Genomic DNA, 27,699 nt, shown 5'->3' with positions numbered 1-27,699 from the left:
ACGTAGAAACTTTTTGAATTATATAGTAGGAATGTATGTAGTATGGAGTTGTTGACCAAATCCTATCTATCACCAACTTAACTTGGTTTTCTTGTGGCATTTTCCGTTTAATGGGGTTTGTTGTCTTCAACAATGATATTTTATGGGATCTTGTTCGAGATTCTAATTGTAGCTCACAGTGGAATTCCTTGTTCCATGAGCATGCAAGTTAGTCTCTCTTTTTTGGGTTGGGGAGCAGGTACTGTTTGTGGATTGAGCTTATTGCTACATAAAGACAGCATGGATAATAATGTAATCTCACATGCGTGACCATGGATTAGACAAAGTTTACTTAGATCCACCAACTCGTACTCAGGTTACTTCCAATCACTTATGACAAGATAAGTGGCAAGGACATAGAAGTAAATGACAATTTATATAGGAGTTTTCACTAAGAAATGGATTACTGTCTTAACAGTAATGATTTTGAACAGATTAACAATCCAATATAGCAGAAATCCGAAGATCACCAAAGAAGTTAGATAACACGACAGCCATCGGCTAGTAAAAAACTATCAAAAACATTTGAATCCCTCCGGAACCCGCGATAGTTATTGACTTATTGTCAGGAGATCAGTCGGGGGTTATGAGATAAGGGCATTGAGAATGGAGTGAGAAGGGCTAAGGTTCGGATCCGTTAGCTACCATAATAGACAAATAATTTTTGCCATTTATGATTTATGTGAAGTCAAACGGAAAGACTTTCTAGATAGTGTTTGAGTTTTAACTTAAAAAAAAAAATAAAAATAAAGAAATATACCCGCTTTATCTCTTAAATTTTAGATGGTTTAAAAATTTTAAAATTCTTATCCTTTCCTGTGGGCCTTTTTTTTCATAAGTATTAGAGTCTTCTGAAAAGAACGTTGCTTCTAGTTTATGTAGAAATGCAATATTTCTGAAACATCGTATCTTCAAAAACACCACACCATATCGGTCACCGGACAGAATCTAAAAATAGACTTTGGGTCCAATATTTTGGATAACTCAATTCACATTACTAATTCTCTGCTCCCTAAGACGAAATAGAGAATTCTTCTTTTTTTTTTCTCTTTCTTTTCTTCTAAGTCTCTTTCGAATTTTTTTTTTCATCTAGGCATCTGACGAAGTCAGTTGGATCAAGCCTTCCTAGCGATCATGCTCGTTAGAGAAAGATCGAGCTGAGCCAGATTATTATATTTTGAGAATGAGATCGCCACAAACTTATACGTAGGAAGCGAATTATACTCTTAGAGTAGTGTATATTGCACACCTCGGTCTAAACAAGCTCTTTTAAATCTTCTAATTTTATTTCAATAGATTATTTTTATAATACTTTTATAAAATAAAAATATAAAAGTTTTAGGCAAAAAATAAAAATAAAAATAAATAGAACTCTACTAATCTGGGATTCAAAGTGTCCCCATGTTATAGGATTCATATGGTGACAATTGCGGTCGGTATACGGATATATGGAAATGAGAGAAAATTTCTTTAGAAGTCTCTCCATAAAGCTTCAATTATTTAAGAGTCCTAAATTACGGAGTTCATATGTTGTCCATGGAATATTGGGTCACTATATTGATCCTCCAAGCTTTTTGAATTTGAAATCCTCCTAGAACTTTTAATTAGTTAATATTTTGTGTAATGATCCTAGATTGTTTCTATAGTTACTCTGCGGACAGTTAAATGAGTCATTTTATGTGCTTTCTGAAGCTTGTAGTTACATGAAAATTTATTCGGACATCTCTCCACGAACCTATAATCACGTAAGAGTTTCTAAAGTACAAAGATTTTTAGATTGAAAACTACAATGCTGCCATTTTATCGCTATCTTAGGCCCTGTTTGGGAGAGCTTTTGGAGGGCCAAAAAGCACTTTCTTGCCCTCCAAAAGTACTTTTAGATAAAAAATGGTGTTTGGTAAAATTTTCGAAAAGCTGTTTCAGCTTTTGCGGAAAGCTGAAAATAGCTTTTGAGGGGAAGCTCCAATTTGGAGCTTTCCGAAAATGCTATTTTCAGCTTTGTCGGAAAGCTGTATTTTTGACAAAAATGCCCATATTAAAATATAATAATTACATAGTTTGTCCCTTTATAAACCTAAAAATTTACTGGAGTCAAGAACCCTAGCCGTCAGACTCCCTTCCGCAAGAAAAATTGTTAGAGAGATAAATGGTCATTTAGAGAATGAAAAATTAATTTACACTAATAATTAAAATATTTTATATCTTTATTATTGTATTATACTATAAATATAATATTATATTACATTACATCATAATACATTAATATATTATTTTAAATAATTTAATATTATGTTATATTATAGAAAATTAATTTATACTAATAATTATAATATTTTATACCTTTATTATTGTATTATACTATAAATATAATATCATAATACGTTATATCATAATACATTAATATGTTATGTTAAATAATTTAATATTATGTTATATTATCCAAAATTAATTTACTCTAATAATTGTATTACTATTATGCTATATTATAATAATATTAGTTTATATTACAATAATATTATACTATATCGTATATTTATGTATTAATATATGTTATGTTTTATTATGTTCTGTTGTATAATACTATGCAATGTCCTTTATGGTAATTTTGTCATACAAAAGTACTTCCTCAATTTGTTTACCAAACATATGTTACAGTGCTACAGCACTTTACAAATGTAGTTACCAAACAGGAAACAACTTTTTATAACAGCTCTACTTCATACAGCTTTACTTCCAATATCTCTACTTTCAACAGCTCTACTGCCCACAGCTCCTCCAAACAAGGCCTAAAGTGTCCCTTCTCCTCTTGTTCCACCAGTGACTAAATGTTGCTTTTGTTACTCACATTCCATATCCTTGAAACCAACAGATGCCGGGAAAATTAATATAATCATCATGTCCTTGCTCAATCAGCTATCTCAATTTGAGTACAATAAAAGAAATATTATAAGCATACATCATAGTTTAATCTCATGCTGTGCAAAATTCAATGCAGAACAAACTTCACATTCAATAAAGAAGAATATTCATTATAAAATGCAAATGATACCCTAAATATGAACTTAGGTCGGAAGTAGATGAACTTAGGTCGGAAGTACAGCCGACCACAAGCCAAGCCTCAGGACTAAATTCTATTCATTTCTAGTCGAACTTCGGATTGAGCCTATTTAAAATTTTATATTTTTTATATCCAAATCCAACTCATGATTAATTCTAGTCTAAAGTATATACATCTACGTGCATGGGATCTTAGCTACTTGGTCAGGTTCATTAGCTTAAAGTCTTGAACATAAACGAAGCCAATTTCGTAGTGATGAAATTACCACTTCCTTTATGGCGCATGGTGGACATTAGCTTTACCCTGACCCACCTTCCAAATTATCTCAATAAATTGATAAAAATAAAGCTCAAAAAATAACAAAGTTAACATCACCACTCCCCGTCTCACTTTCTCCCACCTCTCGCTCTCTCTCTCTCTCGCTCCGACTGAGAGAGAATACCACCAAAACTAAATTAATAAAAACAAAACCAACGCCGTTTACGAGCAAAGAAGATATAGCGGCGAGCGAGAGTTACAGAGAGAAACCCTCGACGAAGAATCGCCGTATCCAAAGAGGAACGGCGGCGGAGGCGGAGGCGGCGCGGCGATGACGTCTCGGGCGAACCAGGCCAACGGCGACGACCGCCGCCGCCGGCCCTACCCTCCTCCGGGCAGCCGCCCCCATTACCTGGGCCCGTCTTCCTCTAATTCCTCCTCCGCCTCCGCCTCCCTCAAGGGCTGCTGCTGCTGCCTCTTCCTTCTCCTCACCTTCCTCGCCCTCCTCGCCGTCGCCGTCGTCCTCGTCATCGTCCTAGTCGTCAAGCCCAAGAAACCCCAGTTCGATCTCCAGCAGGTCGGCGTCCAGTACCTCCTCGTTGCCCCCTCCGTCGCCGCCGGAACCGCCGCCTCGCCGGCGCCGGCGGCGGCGTACCTCTCCCTCAACATCGCGCTGGTGTTCACGGCGGAGAATCCGAACAAGGTGGGGATCCGGTACGGGGAGACGCAGTTCGTGGTGATGTACCGCGGGGTGCCGCTTGGCGTGGCCACGGTGCCCGGCTTCGAGCAGCCGGCCCACTCCACCCGGCTGATCCAGACCCGGGTCAGCGTCAGCCGGTTCAACGTCCTCCAGGCCGACGCCCTCGACCTCATCCGCGACGCCGTCGTCAACGACCGCGTCGAGCTCCGCATCACCGGCGACGTCGGCGCCAAGATCCGCTTCCTCGGCTTCACCTCCCCCCGAGTCCAGGTCCCCTTCCCCTTGCTAACATGCGCCGACCCCTTTTTTCAATTTTTTTTAAAATCAAAAAATAGAACTCCTTTTTCTTTCCCGAATTTTTTTTAAAAATTAATTAATTAATATAGGTATCGGTGGATTGTGCGATAGTGATCAGCCCGCGGAAGCAATCGCTGACGTACAAGCAGTGCGGCGTGGACGGATTGAACGTCTGAAACGGAAGCACGAGTGCAAGCATTTTCCGGGCGGGAAAAAAAAAGGAAAAATATGTTAGATTTTGTTTTTTAGATTTTAAATCTAAATTTAACTTTCTTCGGGTCCAAGTAAAGTGCACGGCTTGCTATCGTGCGCGGGATGTGCATGACTGTTTTTTTCTTCTTTTTGTAATTTAATATTTTATTTTTATTTTTCTTTTTCTGGGGAGGGTTGGTGGTGGGTGGGAGGGTCCACTGTTTGAGAGTGAGGAGAGTGGGGGTGCGAAGAGGACAGCCCCACCCCCGCCCCGTTTTGTCCGTTATCTGATATCTGGCCGTGCTGTATTATTTACGGTGATGGGATTCGAGTTGCTTCTAATTTTAGTTTTTAGAAATACATCTGAAATCAAATCTATTAGGAGGGAGAGATGCTCGCCCATCATGGGTCCAAACTTTAAAGTGGTTGTTGCTGGTGATTGTCAGATTTTTGACATCTCGGTGGTGGGAGCTGAGCTGAGGATTGCATGGGCCGGATTGGGCTATGCTTGACGTGTGCTGCGGCCAGAGTAGTTAGCTTGAGGGTGACTCCGTCATAGTTATTGGCTGGATCCATGAAGGCACCGACCGTATGTATAGGTGTCACCTCCTGCTTCAAAATTTTCCGGCTATGATTAATGGTGGTATGGTGTTCCAGACCAAATATGTTTACAGAAAGATTAACAAAGCCATAGACTGGCCAATCACTTCGGAGGTTTTTTATGAGTTGAAAAAAAGGAAGTTGCCTAATGCACTTTGGAATGTATTGTTTTTCGATCTTTTTGGATGTGTTCTTATTAAAATTGTATGAATTATCCGTTGTAGCAAAAATAAAAAAAAAATCAAATTTATGATTCCTACTTAAGAACATGCCGTGTTAACAAAAGCTAATGATCCTGGCTTTCTGACCTATCAACTCTACCAGTTTATTAAATATATTAAAAAAATTATATTTAAATTTAATTATTTTATTAAATAAAAGATTTAAATTAAATTATTATGATTTGAAATAAGTCAAACGGTCTTGCATTGCTGCTTCTATTTCTAATGTCTTCAGTAAATAATTTCAGACAAGGATTGGGCATATGAACCAAAATTTGGCATCACTCGGTTCGGCCCAAAATTTAATATTCAGACCCGGGGGGGGGTTTAAGTGGGAGCCGAGCTGATATATCTAATACCAAGCCAACCAAAAAAGAAAGAAAAAAAAAAAAATTTGCGATGCATGTGATTTTTGGAGGTTTAGGATAAGGTAGCAGAAGGAGGTGAATAATAGAGATATCATCGCCATAAAATAGTGGATGAACGGATGGGATTGGCAAAAACGCATGTACCATGAGGTCTGATAAGAAGAGAAAGTGGTGGGAAAAAGAGGGAGTGATTGGACACCGAAGCAGACACCTTTGTTCATCTTGGAGTAATATATTTTTCACAGATCCTTTATTCTTTATGGACGCAATACATTAAGATTTGGGGGCTTGCGGTTGAAATGCGCCCGCTAGTTTAGTTGGTTGTGGAGCATCTTTGCTAGCTTTGGCATGTGGAGGCAAGATGCTCGAAAAGCATCGAAGGTGCAGCGAAAAGTGAAATTCTTGGTGGATCTATCGAGAATTGGTACCGTAAGGATCTTCGCCTATTCGATGCCCGTCTACATCCAATTTTGATTTTCTGACCTAAATATGTGCCTCGATTGTGTGCATTAATTCCATCAGATGATTGGAATGCAGTAATAGTTCTAATGCTCTTAAATCAAATCGTGGAATCTATGCGACCCGCCCATTGAAGGGACATGTACCAACCTCGTGGGAATAATATTGGTGGTGAGAATTAGTAAACAAATAATTTCATATAATTTAGAAATTTTATTGGATTCGTGTGGATCAGTATAACCAGCAAAATTATAAAATTACAAGCTAGATTAGGCCTATAATCAAAATATTTAGAAATAGCTTTGGAGCAGGCCGATCTGAATCTCATAGGGAGAAAAAAAATCAAAAAGAGCAGGTTGTATCGGTTCAACCGATAAGTTCAATAGAATTTTTAGCTTTGGACGGCAGAGCTGAAAATTCTATTGAATTTATGGATTAAAATGGTACAACTAGCAAAATTATAAGATTAGAGATTGGGCTAGGTCTATATCTATAAATACTTAGGAGTTGCTTTAGAGTAGGACAGGTGGAATTCGACAAAATAAAAAGCCTCAGGCCCGTAATGGATTTAGTATTTATCTAATAAAATAGAAGTTTTTTAAGTTAGTGACTAGGTTTACGGTTATCCTCAACCTGCTTTTTCTTGGTCAGAATATTTTTACTATATAACAAGAAACTCCACTCCCATAGAGGATCTACGTGTCTCCACTCCTTTTTTTTTTTTTTTTAATCTTCAGTTCTCTCAACATATATTATCTTTTTATTTCTACATTTTTGTTTTTTCCTCTTATTTTCAGCATGAAAACCCTGATCTGTGGAGGTCATGCCATCAACACCCATCCGTTTCCCCTCATTTGCCAGCCAAGCCATGTCGACAATCAAACCATCATTCTTGAAATGCATATTTGGCTGGTTATTATCGGCATGTCACCATGGAATATGCCCTGTCCTCTCTCTTTCATTTCAAGGATAGTAAAATAAAAGAATTTTACTGCTTACATGGGGCATTATCCAATGCTACCAAGGTGGTCATTGCATCATTTACCTTTATATAAATTCTAATCACTGTATCTACTGTTGAAATCCAATACAGCCTAGACAAACCCACCAATTTAGACGTGGCACTGCTGAAACCACTTTATTATAAAACATAGGCTTTTAGCCTTGAAAGGCCTATACAAATCAATTCCAGTGGATGATAAGTGCTATCGAGCCTTCATACGCCTTTGCGCCGCCCCTCCGCTCTCACAATACCTCTACTGTTCTCTGAAAGTATATATGATTTAGGCATCGAAGGATCCTTCACCAGACATTCTTTGATAAGAGAACTTCTTCGTTTTTACTGTTTTAGATTGAATTCGGCATCGAAGCGAAGGCCGGAGTACGATCGGCATTAGAGCTATAGCCACCCAAGCACATCGACGCCATCTGACCATCTTGGAGGCACATCGCGATCTTCTTCTGCCAACTTTTATGGTCTGAACAGCCGATTGTTGAGCCCTTCAGCGGCACAGCCAGCTCGACATGATTTTGAGCAACAATAGTGACCAATGGGGGACCATGTCCACGACTTCTGAGTCTGAGCCAATGGTCAATGCTCGCCTATCCTAGGTTAAAAAACTCTTGGGAAGAGGACCATGACCCTTGCAGGGATGGAGAATTCCCTTTGAAGGATGACAACTTTTTGGTTAAAGCAAAAAAAGTTAATGGGAGACGATATGGATGACAACTTTTCTGTGTGAAGATTTCAATAGCTCAGTCAATTTGCGTCGATGATTGCCATCTAGTATAGTATTTCCAGGGTTATTTAAAATAAGCATTTTGCTCCCATGGTTGTAGTTGATGAGTTTGGCTGCTGGTGATAGAATTGCATTTTTTTTTGGAGATTTTTCTAAAAAAATATAAATTCATCATATTTATATTGACCTATAAAAACAGCACAAATGCATAAAGGATATCATGATTGACTGCATAATTATTTTTGCTCTGATAAAATGCTTCTAACAATTATTTCTGATGGGCATGTAAATTACATTCTTGAATGGAGTCCTGGAAAGGTATGCACACATGGTTCAATGTGCCAATTCAACTGCAGAGTAGTTTGTCGTCTATACTTAGATTGGTTGCAAAATATTTGCAATCAATATCTAAGTAATAACAATAAACAATAACAACAATAATAACAACAACAACATACTTGATATCCAATATAGTAATTGCCAAATTGGCTCCTGATTTTTTCGAGTGATTTAGAAACAGATTGGTGGCCATGTAGTGGTGATATTTCTAGTATATGTACATGAAATTACTTATATATGATGTGAATTAGATAAAAACTCTATTAATATGCAGAGCTTGCATGTTTTCAATGCAAAGTGCACTCTAAAAGAAGCAATTTTATTCCTCATTAGAACCCCACCCAAACACAAGTTTACATAAAGGAAAACACTACGCACAAGCTTTCAAATGAACTTAAACTAACTTTAGGATTCATTTAAACTGCCTAGAGTATAGCATTACTCATCTTACTAAGTAATCCTAACAATAATCATAACACTTCAATACAATGGTATATGATATTATCTGATTAGATTATTTATTGTGCTTCTAAAAACTATCATTTAAGTTGGGAATTTGGCATTGCTATACCACTCACACCTTCTTCTTTGTCCTCCGTGAGAATTTGGATCCGAATGATTTAAATCTAGCTAAGGATATCTACAATTGAGAAATAAGTTTGCCTAGAGTACTCGGAAATTGCATTTAGGAAGTATGCGACGATCCTAACTGTGAGATACTGGACTGAAGCCGGCAGCCCCAGCCGACTTCAGCCCAACACCCCTTTTGGAAGGGGCAGAACAGGGGATCGCAGACGCGATCCCCTCCGACATCTCCGGGCACGAGGACGCCGCTACACCGCGGCAGCACCACGGAGGGTCCGCGTCCACCCCGCGGCCGCAAGAGAGGCCATTGATCTCGCCCCACCGTCGTGAAAATCGCGGCGGGGAGCCGTTGAAATGGGGCGATAAAACCCCTATCTTCCTCTTTGTAAGAGCACCTCCGAGCCCTCCTCCCTCTCATCCTTCTCCTCCGCTTCCTCTCCCTTCTTCCTCTTCCTCTCCTCCCTCTGTTCTTGCCTCCCAAGTGACCGGCGAGCTCTCCCGGCCGAGTACTGTCCGAATCCCCTCACGGCCTTCCCCTGTTTCTGGATCTACCTCCTCTTCGGAAAGCACCGCCGCCACCGCCGCTTGACCACCGGATCGAGCACCGTCGGCCGAGATCTTCCTCCCACTGCCTCTGCCACCACCGGTAAGCCCTCTCTTGCCTTGATTCCATGCCAAATAGCATGTTTTTTTCTCCTCTGCATCGGCCCACACCGAGACCATTCTCGGTTCTTCCTCAACGCCAGCCGCCGCAGCAGCCACCGGCTGCCACCATGGCCGGCTGACCGTCGACTGGACGACGGCCTCCGACCACCCAGGTCGGCCACCCCGCCGGCCCTCTCTCTCTCTCTTCCGTCTCTCCTTCTTCCCCTGTCTGTGGCGGGGGGTTTTGGGGAAGGAGGCCCATCACGGACCAAACTGGGCCCGTTGGGCCCTATCCATTGCAGGCCCAACTTGGGCCCAGTCCAGTCCGGTTGGGCCCAGTTGGGCAGTACCTTTGTGGGCCCAACTTGGGCCCAGTTCAGATCCAAACCCGAAACAAAAAAAAAAAAAATTCGAAACCCAGTTCAGACCCGAAACCCGAAATTCAGAATCCAGTTCAGATCCGAAATCCGATCGGAAACCCAGTTCAACTCTGAACCCGAACCCGGAGCCCGAATCCAAAATCCGAACCCGGAACCCGAAATCCGAACCCAAAACCCAAAACCCGAAACCCAAAACCCGAAACCTGAAATCCGAAATCCAGAATCCGAAATCCGAAACCCAGTTCAGACCCGAAATTCGAAATCCAGAATCCGAAACTTGAAACCCAGAACCCGAAATTCGAACCCGTTTGGCCAATAAATAAAATTTTACAGTTAAGCCCTTGATAGTATACTATTGCACAAAAGAGCCTTCTGTAATTTATGTTTGATCCCTAAGAAAGATTTATTACATAAAGGTCCCCAACTATATTTATTTAGTCCATTCAAGCTTTATAGAATAGTATTCTGTAATTAAGTATTAGTCCCTGCAATAAATTTTATTGCATAAATGAACCAATTAGAAGCCAACCTTGGTGGCCCTATTTAGCTGGGTCTATGCGGGCCCATTGGGTCGTATTCGATATGGGCCCTATTGGGCCATGCCCATTATGGGCCAACTCTGGGCCCTTTTGGGCTGTGTCCAATAGAATTATTTTTGGATTTTGCTTAGTTCTGAAATTAACAAGAAATTAATTAAATTTAAACAGATGAACCTGATCCGCCTATCTGAAGCAGGGGTTAAGCGAGAAGAGGTAAGTAACTTAATGCTTCAAAGTGCATTTCTCCAAATTATTTGGTAAAGTAATTTATTACTGGATTAAATTTTGAAATATGTTTTGTGTTTAGTAAAATGGGTCTGGCATATTTAATTTTATTTGAAAATTTTATTATATGCTCTGAATTCCGTGAAACATGCTTGTACAGTTTATGAAATCTATTTTTATATTTATGCATTCTCAGCATGGCTATGATCTGTTCTGTTCTGTTCTGGCCCCGCCAATGGGGATTATACGTTGGACCTGTCGACTTGTATTCTGTGAGGAACCGGTTTCGACACCGCGCCACCGGTGATTAGAATAGTGGTTTCTGGACACCGTTTCCACCGGTGACTAACAATAGTGGTTTCTGGCACTCTGTGCAACCCATGCCACTGGGTTACGTGGCCGTAGCCTATCATGTTGAGATTATGATATCAGAGTTTTATAAAAACAAAAATGATATTATTTATGATTTGTTTCAAACATTATCCGGTATTTTGATCTGATATGCTCTGACCCCACTCTGGGGTATTTTGTTGCTTACTGGGCTAGTGTAGCTCATTATTCTGTTTTCTTCATTTTTCAGATCCAGAGGCTTGATCGCACGGGATTGGGGAGTGCGTTAGATTTTACGATGATTCCTTCAGTTATTAGCATTTTAGATTAGTCTGAACATTTGGATCATGTTGGCATATGCTATTTTGAAATTTTGTAAGACTGCTTTTGAACAATTTAAATAATTATGTTATCTTTGAAAAGCTGTATCTGCTTTGGTATGATCTGCTGCCTTGCGCGCCTGTGCGGCCCGCCGTGCGGGCGTGCGGCGTCTGTCGCGCTTCGGGCTCGGGGCGTGACAGATTTGGTGGTATCAGAGCTCAGGTTTCAGATTCCTAATGATTGTGTTTGAAATAATTCTGATGGAACTTAAGTTTTAGGATCTTTAGGATTCGTCAGAAAGTTTGAGAGATGGGTGGACATTAGGCCATTAGACGAAGATATTTATTTGCTTTTGCTATTGATAAATTTATATTATTTTATCAGAATTTTGAAATGCTAAAATTAAAATGCAACCTAATTATGGCCGTAACCAAAGTGTGAATAAGTTATTCTGAGAGTTTTCTTGGTAGAGCAATTTGCATTTCAATGATTAATTAGATTTTGACTAAATTAAGTGAAGGAATATTAATCATGAGATATTATCGTGCAATGTAATTATTTGGGAAGTTTAACTTGATATCAGGCACTGTGGATATTGCTTCTAGTTGAAGTTAATTATTTTGGTAGCAATTTAAGATTCATCTATAAAAAGATGTTTAAAGCTTGGACTAGAAAATATTCATTGAAATCTGTATGTGGATCATGCATGGAGCTCGTATATAGAAGGAAAATATACTTGGGGATGAGACTTAAGAGTTCTTACTTGGCTCTACTTGAGACTTGAAACAATTAAGATTGATATTTTGATGGAAAGTCAATTAGTAAATCTTGAGAATATTGGTGGATTAAAATATTTTTGGGTTGGTCGAAAATAGGACTTGTTTGATTTGGAAAAGTTCTTGATGCTTTTCCTTGTTAAAAATAATATAAAAAAAGATTATTGGAAAGTATAATACTTTTGATTTTGATCGATATGGATATCATTGTGTTATTAGTAGATTCTCTAAGTCTAGTCGATTTACAAGATTCCGAAATGTTTGCAGTACTGCAAATAAAAATATTTTACTTATTTAAGGAGTTGATCTCAATGTAAAATCATAGAGCTTATATCTTGGTGGAATTTCTTGTAAATCTTTGAACCATATTATTAGATTCTTGTGAGTTAAAAATTTATAAATCAAGGCCATAAGTTGATTGTGGATTTTGTATCACCATATGAGAAATGCAAGTGGGATTTCATGAGAGGCCAAATGAGTTTAGCCTAAAAGAAAAGATTCAGGATGATTGAGTAAGCTCCTGAGTAAGTTAATCTAGAATCTTTTAATCGAAGCTTGGAATAAATATCAACTTGTATAATGGAATTGTCAAGGGAAACTAGAATTGGCTTAGTTCAAATTTGGATCTAGAATATGATTACTTGATTGTATGATGGTACAAATACGACAACTATCTCAAGGGTTAATAATGACCTAGTGTACTTGGAAAGCAAGGATAAAATTTTGCTTGGATATTATTAAAAATAAAAATAAAAATGTTGATGATCTGGGATCATTAAGAAATTTTGGAGAATATTGATCAGAGTTGCGCAGCGAAAGTATGATGGATTGAGTCAATCTAAACTGGTCAAAAATATTGACTGTGTTTTGGTAATATGTTATTATGAAAGATTATGTTGTTCAATAATGAAAGATTTTGTTGATTCTCAGGTCAATCATGATATGATTATGTTATCCCTTGGATAGAATTTGCTATTTTTGGGTATGCTAAGAAAATAATAATAATAATAATAATTTGAGCGTATCTTGACTCGGGTTAGTTGATTGTTGACCAAATATGGTCTAATTTGATAAGTATCTGAACAAACCATGCATTATTTGCTCCCATCTTATGATTCATGAGTTTAAGTTCAAAGCTTTGTGGCACATTGAATCATGGTATCAATACTTTGCCTTCTCAGACCTGCTTTTGTGATTTGATGCAAATCATTTTTGGGATAGACCGTTGCTAACTAATGATCATCCGTACATGTTCATTTTGTGAATTACATTCCTAGCCATATAATGATTTGACTTTAAGGTTGGTCATTATCCTTTGAGTGATCAGCACACTACCATGATAAGTGTATGAGAACTATTTGAAAGATGATAATTTCAATTCTATTGTGAATCGATCCTGATCCGATCTCGAGTGAACATGCATCAAGATGATAATTTCAATCTGAGATTTTAGTTAGTCACTTATCTAGTGTTAATCTTGCGAGTTTATATGAAAGTTTTGATAATTGATTCAAAGTTATCTATCACACTGATTTTTAACGAGAAGAATACGATCCTGAATTTATATTACTCAATGGGCTGAGCATCTTTAAATTTGAAAGGCCTAGATCTCTCAAATTTCGAGGACGAAATTTTCTTAAGGGAGAGAGAATGTGAGATACTGGACTGAAGCCGGCAGCCCCAGCCGACTTCAGCCCAACACCCCTTTTGGAAGGGGCAGAACAGGGGATCGCAGACGCGATCCCCTCCGACATCTCCGGGCACGAGGACGCCGCTACACCGCGGCAGCACCACGGAGGGTCCGCGTCCACCCCGCGGCCGCAAGAGAGGCCATTGATCTCGCCCCACCGTCGTGAAAATCGCGGCGGGGAGCCGTTGAAATGGGGCGATAAAACCCCTATCTTCCTCTTTGTAAGAGCACCTCCGAGCCCTCCTCCCTCTCATCCTTCTCCTCCGCTTCCTCTCCCTTCTTCCTCTTCCTCTCCTCCCTCTGTTCTTGCCTCCCAAGTGACCGGCGAGCTCTCCCGGCTGAGTACTGTCCGAATCCCCTCACGGCCTTCCCCTGTTTCTGGATCTACCTCCTCTTCGGAAAGCACCGCCGCCACCGCCGCTTGACCACCGGATCGAGCACCGTCGGCCGAGATCTTCCTCCCACTGCCTCTGCCACCACCGGTAAGCCCTCTCTTGCCTTGATTCCATGCCAAATAGCATGTTTTTTTCTCCTCTGCATCGGCCCACACCGAGACCATTCTCGGTTCTTCCTCAACGCCAGCCGCCGCAGCAGCCACCGGCTGCCACCATGGCCGGCTGACCGTCGACTGGACGACGGCCTCCGACCACCCAGGTCGGCCACCCCGCCGGCCCTCTCTCTCTCTCTTCCGTCTCTCCTTCTTCCCCTGTCTGTGGCGGGGGGTTTTGGGGAAGGAGGCCCATCACGGACCAAACTGGGCCCGTTGGGCCCTATCCATTGCAGGCCCAACTTGGGCCCAGTCCAGTCCGGTTGGGCCCAGTTGGGCAGTACCTTTGTGGGCCCAACTTGGGCCCAGTTCAGATCCAAACCCGAAACAAAAAAAAAAAAAATTCGAAACCCAGTTCAGACCCGAAACCCGAAATTCAGAATCCAGTTCAGATCCGAAATCCGATCGGAAACCCAGTTCAACTCTGAACCCGAACCCGGAGCCCGAATCCAAAATCCGAACCCGGAACCCGAAATCCGAACCCAAAACCCGAAACCCGAAACCCAAAACCCGAAACCTGAAATCCGAAATCCAGAATCCGAAATCCGAAACCCAGTTCAGACCCGAAATTCGAAATCCAGAATCCGAAACTTGAAACCCAGAACCCGAAATTCGAACCCGTTTGGCCAATAAATGAAATTTTACAGTTAAGCCCTTGATAGTATACTATTGCACAAAAGAGCCTTCTGTAATTTATGTTTGATCCCTAAGAAAGATTTATTACATAAAGGTCCCCAACTATATTTATTTAGTCCATTCAAGCTTTATAGAATAGTATTCTGTAATTAAGTATTAGTCCCTGCAATAAATTTTATTGCATAAATGAACCAATTAGAAGCCAACCTTGGGGGCCCTATTTAGCTGGGTCTATGCGGGCCCATTGGGTCGTATTCGATATGGGCCCTATTGGGCCATGCCCATTATGGGCCAACTCTGGGCCCTTTTGGGCTGTGTCCAATAGAATTATTTTTGGATTTTGCTTAGTTCTGAAATTAACAAGAAATTAATTAAATTTAAACAGATGAACCTGATCCGCCTATCTGAAGCAGGGGTTAAGCGAGAAGAGGTAAGTAACTTAATGCTTCAAAGTGCATTTCTCCAAATTATTTGGTAAAGTAATTTATTACTGGATTAAATTTTGAAATATGTTTTGTGTTTAGTAAAATGGGTCTGGCATATTTAATTTTATTTGAAAATTTTATTATATGCTCTGAATTCCGTGAAACATGCTTGTACAGTTTATGAAATCTATTTTTATATTTATGCATTCTCAGCATGGCTATGATCTGTTCTGTTCTGTTCTGGCCCCGCCAATGGGGATTATACGTTGGACCTGTCGACTTGTATTCTGTGAGGAATCGGTTTCGACACCGCGCCACCGGTGATTAGAATAGTGGTTTCTGGACACCGTTTCCACCGGTGACTAACAATAGTGGTTTCTGGCACTCTGTGCAACCCATGCCACTGGGTTACGTGGCCGTAGCCTATCATGTTGAGATTATGATATCAGAGTTTTATAAAAACAAAAATGATATTATTTATGATTTGTTTCAAACATTATCCGGTATTTTGATCTGATATGCTCTGACCCCACTCTGGGGTATTTTGTTGCTTACTGGGCTAGTGTAGCTCATTATTCTGTTTTCTTCATTTTTCAGATCCAGAGGCTTGATCGCACGGGATTGGGGAGTGCGTTAGATTTTACGATGATTCCTTCAGTTATTAGCATTTTAGATTAGTCTGAACATTTGGATCATGTTGGCATATGCTATTTTGAAATTTTGTAAGACTGCTTTTGAACAATTTAAATAATTATGTTATCTTTGAAAAGCTGTATCTGCTTTGGTATGATCTGCTGCCTTGCGCGCCTGTGCGGCCCGCCGTGCGGGCGTGCGGCGTCTGTCGCGCTTCGGGCTCGGGGCGTGACACTAACCATCCGGTCTTGATAATTACTGTCATCAACCATCTTAATCTGTTTTGATTAACAAAACAAAAACCAAGGTCCATCTCTAATAAATAGTCCTCAAGGGCTAATATTTGATAATCGACAAACACAAGGACCAAGACACATAATTCCCAGAAGAAAATAAAAAGATTCTGTCTGCTAATGAACGGTTCAGATTACCCCACTGAAAAAAAAAGTCTCCCCCCATACCCTGTGCTTGATCGCGCTCCGGAGGAAGCCATCGACGGAGAGTCATGGCGAGCGGCGGCGTGGAGAAGACGGCGGACGAGCTCCGCAAAGAGATCCAAGAACTCCAGCGCCAGCAGCGCGAGGTCCCTATATCTCTTTCTCCACCCCTCTCCCTCTACCTCTCCCCCCCCCCCCCCCCTCTCTCTCTCTTATGCGAAACCTGATTTCTATTTTGCGCCAGATCACCGAGCGGCTACGAGATCCGAGAGGCCTCCGCCGCGCCGGCCTCGCTCCCGGCGGCCTGCGCTCTGTCGGAGGGCCTCACCAGCGCGGTGTTGTTCGACCCGTAGATTCTCTATCCTTGCATTCTATGGCAGCACTTTTCCTTCTGATTTTTGTTGATTTTTTGATGTATTTATCGAGTTTTTGTGGGAATTATGATGGGATTTAGGCGGTGGAATCCGAGGACCAGCCCGCTCCCAAGAGACGGCTCCTTTCGGCTATTGTCAAGGTATTTTGCGGCAGCCTTTTCTCGTGGTAAATTTTTCCTTCAAAATCTTGAATCAGTTTTCTTGATGGGCTTGGTGATAAGGTGGATGGTGGAGAAACCAAAGAGGATGAGAGCGGCGTGAATGATGCCAAGGAGAAGGATCCAGCTGGGGAAGTGGGGGCGGCCTCCAGTGGGGAGAACAGCAAACAGAAGGCTGTGGACTCACCGAGTAATGGTGGGTTCAGAAGGGATGGGAATGCCCGGTCAAGGAGAATGGTGAGCTTCGGCTTGTGTTTTGTGTGTTGGGATTCTGTTGGATTCTTATCTTAGTAATTGTTGTCTGCGTTTTGTTGCAGGACTTTGATATTCCAACAGAGCCGGTGCCGAGGAACCTGCCGAAAGATGAGGACCCAAGCTTGGTCAAGAGGAACAAAAGAATGCTGGGGCAGCTCTTGGGGACACTGGAGGTAATGCCTTGCATCAATAATTTCATTTTGTCTTGATTTCTCTCTTCTTCATGTTTCTGTTTTTTATGCACTAATGTGCTCTTGGTGTACTAAGTCTTATACTTCTGCAAATATTTATAGCTTAGGGCAGTTGTCCGTGCTGTAAAATTACTGCCAGTCTTAGCTAGTTCATTACTATTTGATGTTTACCTTCTTGGTGACAGTTTAGTTACTCTATAGCGATGCATGAATAATTTGTTAAAGTTCTGGCATCACTGCCAATGCTTTCTTCAGTAAGCATTATGATGAGCACATTTTTCAGTGGTTTATTGTGTCAGTTGGGGGCTGCCTCTTAGAAGAAAGGAGGCTATATGGTTGGTTGTTGCAGATATTTTCTGTTGGATTGACTATGAGTAAAATACTGTATTTGGTTTGGCTGAAGTTTTCCTCTTGGCAGGAGGTGTCCTTAACCTTATTTGTTGTCATCATCATTTGTTTGTGTTAATATAATATTTACAAAATGATGTAGAGTAGAAAATATAAGATCAAGAGTGCACCGAAGTGTTTCTTGGTCAGGATTTTGCATAGATGTATGCTAACTTGCTTAAAGTCACCAGGTTGTCCTGCTGGTTGTGTTATCTACGAATAGGGATCACGTTGCATGTCATTTTCCAAAGTTTCAAACTGTCCATACTCCATACAAAGGTGCTAGATATCAAGTTCTTATCTTAAAGCCACCTTATGGGCTTGTAGTTTAAATATTATAAATGTAGTCTAGGGCTAACTAGGGCTTAGGAACGGGTGTCCTATTCTTTTGGACTTGAGGATTCAAAAAGACAAGGGTGGACTATGTTAACCATATGACTGCAGATAAGGCATAAATGTTGGATTTTTTAAAAATAAAATAATATTCACATATCCTTTCTTTTCCCTTGGGAACATGGTCAACATCCATATTTGTTGGTAGATTTGGTTTTGAATTTTGAGGATTCACTCTTTTTTCGATCAGAAATGTCCCTCTTCCTGATACTCCTAGAGCAAAAACTCTAAACCAAGAACACGTCTTCTCTATATCTGCTCTCATGGGGAGGCATAAGCAAGACACCAAATGCCCAAAATTATTCTCAATACATGTATATTTTCTAACATCTAAACACTGCAAATTGCTTTCAATAAGGGTTAAGGTGATTGAAGGAATTTAATACTAGATGAAGCTAGAATTCATCCAGGCATGAAGGCCTTGTCCACAAAAACTTTGTGGTTCTGTTCATTTTAGTTAAACAACATTGTATTTAAAAGAGGTTGAGGTGAAGTTGTAAGTTAAGTTGTTGTGTAAGGTCATTGTTGGTTGTTCAAGAGAGGAAAGCTAAAAAGGTTAAAACAACAGACTAAATATGCATGAAATTAAGTAAAAATGAATTATAGCATGCCCTAATGCAAGGTCGGAGGAACCGGTACCGGATATCGTACCAGTTTTCCAGTGGGACGATTCGGTAGGGCCCGTACCGGGCCTGTATCGGGCTTGTACCGAGAGAAATTATCGATATCGTGAGAGAGAGGAAAAGAGAGAGAGAAGAGGGAGAGGTTGGCGGAGGGTGGCCGCGACCTCTGTCGGCCCCTCGCGGCCTTCTGCCGGTGTCTGCCACCTCTCCCTCTCCCTCTCTGCCCTGCTCTCTCTCTCTTTCATTCTCCTTCTCCAGCTTCAGGAACGGGTCTCGTTTCCGTTGCTGGAACTGTACTGGTGAGCCACCGGTACGGCTCGAGTCAGCTAGAACCGCCCAATTCGGGACGGTTCCGCCGATCTTGCCCTAATATTTATATAGATATGAGGTATGATATATGTATCTATATGTATGTGTGTGTGTGTGTATACATATATTTATATATATGCATATATACATATATTTATGCATATGCATATCTAGGTGAATTGGGCTCCTCACGACCGGATTTGGGATGGGATTCGGCTGATTCCCTAGCCACTGGATGAGTATAAATTTGCATACTCTAACACCCCCGCTTAACTCCTCGCTGTCCCTTTCCTTTGTCGTGAAAGGAACAAAAAGAAAAATGTCAAATTGAAGGGGTCTATGACTTTCCATCTCTACCTCCCGTGCTCTCTCTCTCTCTCTCTCCCTCTCTTCTCTCCACTTTCTCTCCTCTACTCTCTCTCTTGTTGTCTCCTTTCTTTGCTCTCTCTCTCTCTCTCTCTTTTTCTGCCCCTCCCTCTCGCTTATGCTACTTTTTTGCTTCTTGTCTTTCTCATCTCAAAGATACCTCCTGTTCTCCTCCTACTCTCTCTCCTAGAGAGATGCCCAACCCTCTCTCTCCCGTTCTCTCCCTTCTCCTCTCTCTCTTTCTACCCTCTTTATTCCTCTTTCTTAGCACTCCCTCTCATATGCTTGCCCCTTCTGTGCCTCTCTCTGAAGCTAGCTAGTTCTCTTCGGCCACAATGCTAGAGGCCAACGAGCTGCTCTCCCTAGAACTCTCCAAAGATGTCTAGGATATCATAAATTGTGTATATAAGATCATTGGCTTGAATGGTAAAGTCGAATGGGATTCCATAGTGACAGAGTGATCACCTTTATATTAATCTCATGTAAAAGAAAACCCAATAAAGAACAGGTATATTCCAGTTGCTTCCGTCTGGACTAGTCACTTGGCCTACTTGTCTTTGTCATTGCATGCTAAGTGTTTAGTCAAATTTGGAAAGCAGGAAGCGAGAGATGAGATTGTAGACTGCAAGTCTTTACAATGGTAATGTTATTGTTTACTACCTAATCCTAACTGTTTATTTCACATTAATTTATCTCCTTGCTCTTCTTCATTTCTCTTTACTTTGAAGTAGGCCTGACCTAACCATCATGTTACCGGATTTTTACTGCTGATTTCTGCAACTTTAATGCTTATTATTCTGGATTTGGTGTTTATCATTTCAAGGTTAATGTTTATCCTTGCCATGTATTTTATTTATCTCTACATGCTAAGTGTTTACTCAAATATGGAAAGCAAGAAGTCAAAGACAATCTAGCTTTTTTGCTTATCCAATAGACTAAAAGTCTTCACTAGATCTATGTTACTGTTTGCTTCATAAACCTTAATTATTTATTCCTTGCTAAGTTATGTCCTTATGTTGAACATGAAGGAGGGATACTAGAAAAAGCATAGAAGGGAGTAGGGTTGTGGTCCTTAGCTTCTTAAAAAAATTTCTTCTACTAATTTAGGTTTTCCTTAAAGGTCTTGGATCTATGGTTAGAAGAAATCAGCTTCAAAACAAAGAAGATATTTTAGAGAGAAAGATACAGAGAAGAAAAGAAAGGCAGGAGGGAGGGGGGGATGAATGCCTTGTCTCCTGTCCAGAAGGAGGGAGACAGAATAGGGAACATGAGAGAAAGGAGGGAAGTAGAGAGAGATCTCAGGAGGGGAGAGGTAGATCTCTGAGAAAAAGAGAGTGGTGGAGAGAGTAGTAGAAGAGAGAGGGAAAGGGAGAGAGGGATTGCAGAGAAAGGAGAGAGAGGAAGAGAGAGAGAGAGAGAGAGAGAGAGAGAGAGAGAGAGAGAGAGAGAGAGAGAGAGAGGGTAATGGTAACATGGAGATTGGGAGAGCCGTACACGTCCTTCCTATTTGATATCTTTCCTTTTTTTCCCTTTCACGAGAATGGAACAAGATAGAGAGGATTTTAGGGGGGTTGAAATCCACGCCCATCCAATGGCTGTGGAACTGGCTGGATCCAATCCCAAAGCTGGTCATGAGGAGCCCAATCCTATGTATATGTTATCCAACAAAGCTATAAATCTTAAAGAAACCTGGTTGTAAGAATATGATATTGAACTAGTACAATTTTTCGCAACTGAGTTTCTGTACTAATCTTTACTTCAGGGAGTGTAGATGGCTTAAATTTCATTTGCAACAATGTAGTAGTTGTTTGGGTATAAAATGATTTTAATGATTAAAATCCCACAAGATTGAGATGCGTGAAATTTAAACGTATCAAGTTTGTAATGTGTACGTAGCAAATTTTTAGTCTGATGTCAAGGAACAAATAAACTAGGAAATAGATGATCAAGTTTAAAGTGATTTCATACTCTGTGTAAAGAATATGAAATTACAGTTAAATAGCTGCTTGCTGTAAAACTTTTAGCAGCCTTGCAATTTTCTCCTCTATTTTTTTGATAGATGTAAAACTCCTACTATGTCTTCCTCTTATAAAAGATATATAAAATGCATAATTTCTTGACCTGATGTTTGAAAATTAAACGTCAGCATGAATTAGTGGTTAGAGCACGTAAGCTCAACTTCAGTGTCTATTTTATTGGAAATTTGGTGATGACAATGGTAGGATGTGAAAGAAATGTTAACTATGTAGATCATATCACGTCAGTTTTATATATAATACAATTGGAGGTCCAATAATTCTAGAAGAATCCAATAATTCATGGGGCAAAGTTATATACTTAGTATCAATCTCCTTTCCCAAGTCAACCTGTGTGGTCTTAATTTCTGATGCATGTACTTGCTTGGGTGTTTCTTTTATAATATATCTAGATGGCCGATTATGCTTCATCAGAAACAAATGATAGCACTTTTGCCTTCCTATGTGCAATGTGCAGTCGCTTTGCACTTAATGCTCATCAAAGTTGATGGGAGAGGTGGAGGAATCCATCCACTCCCTTCCACCATAAATTGCTAGCATGCAGTTATCAGCTCCAACCACCTGATAGTGTCACCGTTCACTTGGTTTTAATCAATTATGGAGTCACTCCTTAATGATATTTCATCTGAACTTTGGCACTCCATTCTGATAGGTGTAGCTAAGGGTTGGGTCATGTCAGGCTGGGGTTGGGTTTCATCCTTAAAGATATTTGTTGAGCTAGTCAGCCAGTGAGTCAACTGCTTATGGTTTTCATTTACAATCTTTTATTTGGAAAAAACTGCTATCCTAGCTAGGTACCTAGTTTTTGATATTATCAGCAATGATCAGCAATTAAGATCATCGGTGTGTTCTCTGGAAGCATTTCTTATGCGCTTCCTAGGCTTTTCTTTTCTTTTTTTACAACATGAAATTTCTCATGGCATTGATTCTGCTTTTTATTATGTTAAAGACACTAAATTTTTTATAAGCTGATCTCTGTACTTTACGTGTTTTTTGTAATATTTGGAGAAGACTTTTTGTGGCATTTTGTTGCAATTTCTTACATAAAATTCTTGAGCTTTAGACTTTAGTTAATTGATTTCTTATGTCTTTTTGATCCAGAAATTTCGTGAAGAGGACAAGCAACTATCAGCAACAGAGGCGTTCATGCGTAGGTCAGATTCCTTACGAAGGGTTAGTAACTTCTAACCTCTATTGGTTGGAGTTCATCTGTTTCAGTTTTGTGCTTCTTATGGATTTTTCTCATAACTGAAATCCTAATTTCAAGTGGAAATCATAATAAAGGATTTTTTTAGTGTGTTTGCTATCTTGTGACTGTAAATGATCTGAAAAAAGGAACCGGTAAAGTTCCACTGCTTCCTTGAAAGGAAATAATTACTTTGAGGTGAATACCACTGGGTATAGGATGCACGCTAAAATTTCTTTATTACATTATAGATACGATAGATAGAAACTGGAAAAATGATGTCCACAAAATCTCTCTCGTGATTTTTCTTTTATGTTAGTCTCAAAATTATTGCTTCCATTTTCAATGGTATGACAAACATATTATGTTAAGTAGAATATGTTTCTTAAAATGGTAAACTGAAGATTTGTCATGTCATATAGTTTTCCTCCAAAATGCTGTTGCACACGTCCCTTTATGTTTTAACATTTATTGGTTGGAATGCCAATATGTTTTCCTTTCCTAATTTCTTATCGATCTTGCAATGTTTTCCCCATCAGATATGTTGCATTGTTACAGTTATGTTACTTCGTTCCATCAGCCTTTCTATGGAGCATATGCGCTATTTTTCCCAGCATCTTCATTGAATATGTTTAGCTGGTGACACTCTGTTTCAATGATTATTTAATAACAGGTGCACGGAAAAATTAGCAAGTTCACTAGATTTGGCATCTACCACATACTTGGTAGTTATGTTCTATTCTATGTTAAAGGGATAATAATTCTCTGTTATACCCAGTTTGGATTCCAGATAAGTTCGGGCTAACCGTGGGCTATCCACTAATCACAAACAAAAATCTGGTTTACCAGGCAAAGCTATTTCATCCATAGGGGTGAAATAACTTTAACCCACAGAGCTCTCCTTTCTCTTTTTGACAATTTCACATTTTTCTGCAACTAATTCCACTAGTCCTCAAGCCTCAACCAGACAAGGAATATTACTAACCAGGAATAAGTGGATAAGTGAGGGATGGATACCTGGAGTTAAGGTTAGCTACCCCCTAGTTAGCTATCCTGCATTCAGACGCAGCTTAGCTGCATAAATAAACCTAGCATGATATTAAAATAATGATATACTATCTTTAAGATATTTAAAATCATGATGCCGTGCAAAATATTTGGCAGGAAGTAGGCATGAAAAGCCTCATTTATCTCTTAGAACAATAGTGACTGTTTGCAATTTAGTGTATCCCTATGACCGAACCTCATCAGGCATAAGCAATCAACAATAGCAAAGAAAGGATATGTTCTAGTTGAGGTATCCCTGTACAGACAAATTTCACCAAATAATCCAAGAATGATGTGCTAAAAACTTCGAATAATGAGTATAAAGTCATGATGTTGTGCAATTTATTTTGTTGGACATAAGCAGGAAAACCTCATTTCTATGTGTCTTTTATATTGACGATGATATAACATCATACAAATGGATCTCCATTAGCAATCAAGATCCAAACACTTGTTTTATTTTCAGTCTTAGCCAGACTAAATCAGTTCTAGTTTCTACTGTAGTTTCAACCATTTCAGTTGAAGATTATAAAAAACTCGTAAAAATTAACTGTAATCAGGGGAGCCAAAATAATATGGATCTAAACAATTAAAGAAAACAAATTGGGCCTCAGTTTGAAGTATGTTTTGTTGTTTCTGTATCTCTTTTGCATTGAAATAATTGAATCTTTTATAATTTTTTAAAGAAATCAAGTTTAGAGTTTAACATATTACTATACTATTCGATGGTACTAACATATTATATGTCAAATGCCTATGAGATTTCAGTTCTAGGATAGCAAACTTATATGGAAAAATTACTCTCTTCTCTTTGTTTGCTAGCATTGCAATGCTTGCATGTCCTATGAAAAACTGAAATCAAAAAGGCAAAAATTTAGCATGAATAACTAACATATACAGTTTAATATTTTACCTTATAAATTTGGGCCAAAATTTGAAACCCACCTTTGTTTTGGATTAATTCTTGCTGATACTGAAGTGTTCTGATTTTGAAGTTTCAAGCACAACTATAAAGCTTGTTTAACAATGAAGAGACACATACCTGGTTGAGGGTCTCTTTTATGGATAGAAGTTTCATTTGAATGGGGGAAGGATTTGGGTTTTTTCCAAGTTGCATACTATCTTTGGATTGCTGTATCTGTTATCTTGATTGTATTATCGGAGTTTCATGGTGCATTTCTGGTTAATTCTTCTAATGTCATCTTTGATGCTGATTCTCTGAGTTGCTAAATGCCAATATAGTGAATCATGAAAGCATGAAATAAGTGATCCAAGCTCACATGTTACATACATGCATGCGTACGTACGTACGTACATATACATACATACATACACACACACACACACACACATATATATATATATGATCTGTGTGGGGTAAGTTAGAACATTATGCCTATAAGTAGAAATCTTTTATTGTCCTTCTTTGCTGGATTAGTTACATAAACATGAGGCCTGGTGCTTTTTGTTTATATTTTATTCAATGCATGCAGGCTGAACAAAGGGCACGTGAGGAAAGCGAAAGGTTAAGGCAACAAGAACGAGAACAAATTGCAGAGAAACGCAGGCGTGATCTGGTGATTACTCTGCTTCCTGATCATCTGTTCACTCAAGTGTAGCATAGATTATGGAATTTGCCTGCCTATCTTTGATTTCTTTACTTGATCATGATATTTTTCAACCCAGACACTTAGAGCTCGTGTCGCTGCTAAGGCAGAAGAAAAGAAGTTGGAGCTGCTTTTTCTTCTCTGGGCTGAGCATCATAAGAAGCTGTCCAATTTTGTAAGGTACGAGTTATGTTGTAAAAGTCTTTTACAAGTTTGTCACTTTTTCCTTCAGTTCTCTTCTACTTACATCCGTTAATTTTCTTGTAAATTTATCTTTTTCTCATTGCTGCTATCACTTAATGTTAACTTTTAATCTTTTCTGTTAATGCATATAAGTCAATGCCTTTGGAATTATCTTATCAACTTCCTTATGCACTGCAGGTTATTTTTATTTTTGGCCCAAAAGTGTCCATATTGACAATTTAGTTGAAGCAGATAAGTTTCTGATTGTATGCATAGTGTTAAAACTTCGATGCGACTGGAAGCTTTTCTTATGCATGTCTTCTGTACCATACTTAAACTGCTTTGTGGATATTGACTCTGTCTTAACTTCCTTTTGCTATCTTTATTAGGACTAAGGCAGAACCCCCAATATATTACATGCCGGTCAAACCATTAGTCGATGATCCTACTATTGTTGAACAGCACAAAGAACAGGTATGATATTAATGCTCCCTCCCTCCCACCCATGCACCGTGAAGCTGGGCACATGAATGATCTCATATGCACTACTTTCAGGATGATGATAATTAGGGCAATCTTTTCTGATAACTTATAAATTGTCCATGCTTTCTCCTTTCCCAACATTGCGAGGAAAGACATTACCTCTTATTGGGATAGGTGACCGGCCGAGGTGACCAATCCGCAGAATGTATTGTATCAATGATGATTTTTCTTTTACTTGTTTTATTGAAAAATAAAAAGAAATGCTTTCCTTTTTCTATGCACTTTTCTTTTGTTCTTTTCCTTCCCAGACTTCGAGGACATGGTTTACTCATTAGACGATCTGATGGTCTTGAGAAAGGAAATCTCTGTAGATGGAAAAATCTTATTATACATGCATTGGTGGTCTGAGTAGTATTCAGGATCAACAGGTCTCACTGATAAGGAACAAATTGGATGGAATCTACAGGTTTTTCTTGAATGGAAATCAGCACGAAGAGCCGAGTTGTCAGAATACCAAAAGCAAGTTGAGGAGCAGTATATTTCAAATGTCGAGAAGGAGCTGGAAAGGTGGCAGAATGCTCGGAACGCAAGGAGATCAAACAATCTGGTGACTCTACAGGAGACTATGGACAAGGAGCTAGAGACACACAAGCTGGAACATGGCCCCAAGACACGGAGGATTCCAGGTGGCAATGACGATGAAGAGGATGTGGAGGATATAGCTGCTGAGGATGAACTAATGGATGAAGTCCTTGAAGTCCATGAAAGGATTGATGATGATACGGTCAAGCTGTCTGAAACTGGTGGTAATACTAGTCCAAGCCCTGTTGAGATGCAGTAGGAGGGTGTAGCAACTAGGTCACTCATTCAAAGTATTCTGTATTTCAGTAAAATTTATATTCTGAATTTGCATTGTGTTGGCTCGTGTTTTTGAGGTTGTATTTGCCTTTTCCTTTTTGGCTTTTGAGTTTTCAATATTACCAGCATCAAGTCTTACATTGAGACGTTAGACCCCTGCATCTGTTTTCATGTGAGGGTCTTGTTTTAGAACCAAGTTTCACATTGTAGTTATTCTATATTTCAGTAATATGACACTTGTTTGCATAGTATTGACTCAGTTCATGTCCCATATAGGCTAGGGGATATTGCAGCATAGACTTTTTTGAGACTGACCACAGATCAATTGTGTGGTGTATGGTTGGAGTTGATTAGATTTGGAACCCTAGCTCGGCACTACCATTCCAAAGAAAATAAATAATACTTTTTGGATAGACTTTGTGTGAGGCCTTGCATCGTTATAAATGTTTTCAATGCCAATCTAGTTCATAAGGCCTATTTGAAGCTGACCATGGGCTGATGATTTAACCGTATGTGGGCTCTTAACCTAGCAAGGAGAGACCGTGTGCGACGACTAGTAGGCCATACTTGTAGGGGAGCTTGATGTGGTGGTTCATTGTGTTCCCTAAAGAATTTAATGATGGGAAGTTGTCCTTCCACTCTGTTCTTTGATGAAGGATTGCACTAGACTTGGAAAAACTACCATCCTTGCTACAACAAAGTTAGCAGGACCCCATTGCCCGCATGTGACAATCCTCGCTCTCGTTAGTTCAGGCTCAATGCTGCTGTTGATCAGTGCGGTATATGGAATGTAGTTCTCTCGAG

At 39.7% G+C, this 27,699-nt stretch overlaps 2 protein-coding genes across 3 annotated transcripts; both read left to right on the top strand.

Annotated features, from left to right (window-relative positions):
* The first annotated feature begins 3,436 nt into the window (after window positions 1-3,436).
* On the top strand, window positions 3,437-4,886 carry LOC113462380. 2 transcript variants are annotated; one of them, XM_026802512.2, is made up of 2 exons: window positions 3,437-4,325; window positions 4,464-4,630. In XM_026802512.2, the coding sequence occupies exons 1-2, from the start codon at window positions 3,687-3,689 to the stop codon at window positions 4,464-4,466; spliced, it is 642 nt and encodes a 213-aa protein (XP_026658313.2). In that variant the 5' UTR covers window positions 3,437-3,686; the 3' UTR covers window positions 4,467-4,630. The 2 variants fall into 2 exon arrangements, with proteins under 2 accessions (XP_026658313.2, XP_026658312.2); XM_026802511.2 differs by having other exon boundaries at window positions 3,447-4,325; window positions 4,442-4,886.
* An 11,536-nt stretch (window positions 4,887-16,422) lies between these two features.
* LOC103701829 (pinin-like) lies at window positions 16,423-27,143 on the top strand. Its single transcript, XM_008784022.3, has 10 exons — window positions 16,423-16,585; window positions 16,684-16,788; window positions 16,894-16,953; window positions 17,035-17,208; window positions 17,289-17,399; window positions 22,633-22,704; window positions 25,258-25,341; window positions 25,451-25,551; window positions 25,944-26,028; window positions 26,504-27,143. Exons 1-10 carry the CDS (start codon window positions 16,508-16,510, stop codon window positions 26,876-26,878), a joined length of 1,245 nt encoding a protein of 414 aa, XP_008782244.2. The 5' UTR covers window positions 16,423-16,507; the 3' UTR covers window positions 26,879-27,143.
* Window positions 27,144-27,699: the final 556 nt, after the last annotated feature.

The sequence above is a fragment of the Phoenix dactylifera genome, chromosome 9 (assembly GCF_009389715.1).
Source record: "Phoenix dactylifera cultivar Barhee BC4 chromosome 9, palm_55x_up_171113_PBpolish2nd_filt_p, whole genome shotgun sequence".
Taxonomy (NCBI): Eukaryota; Viridiplantae; Streptophyta; class Magnoliopsida; order Arecales; family Arecaceae; genus Phoenix; species Phoenix dactylifera.
This window is presented reverse-complemented; position numbering and strand designations above follow the sequence as displayed.

What these genes read in the sequence shown, in the direction of transcription:
- LOC113462380 (XM_026802511.2), top strand. Translation starts at nt 3,687, where the DNA reads ATGACGTCTCGGGCGAACCAGGCCAACGGCGACGACCGCCGCCGCCGG. An exon ending in TCACCTCCCCCCGAGTCCAG is followed by an intron (nt 4,326 to 4,441) that starts GTCCCCTTCCCC and finishes TAATTAATATAG; the next exon opens with GTATCGGTGGATTGTGCGAT.
- LOC103701829 (XM_008784022.3), top strand. Translation starts at nt 16,508, where the DNA reads ATGGCGAGCGGCGGCGTGGAGAAGACGGCGGACGAGCTCCGCAAAGAG. An exon ending in TCCAGCGCCAGCAGCGCGAG is followed by an intron (nt 16,586 to 16,683) that starts GTCCCTATATCT and finishes ATTTTGCGCCAG; the next exon opens with ATCACCGAGCGGCTACGAGA. An exon ending in AGCTCTTGGGGACACTGGAG is followed by an intron (nt 17,400 to 22,632) that starts GTAATGCCTTGC and finishes TTTTTGATCCAG; the next exon opens with AAATTTCGTGAAGAGGACAA.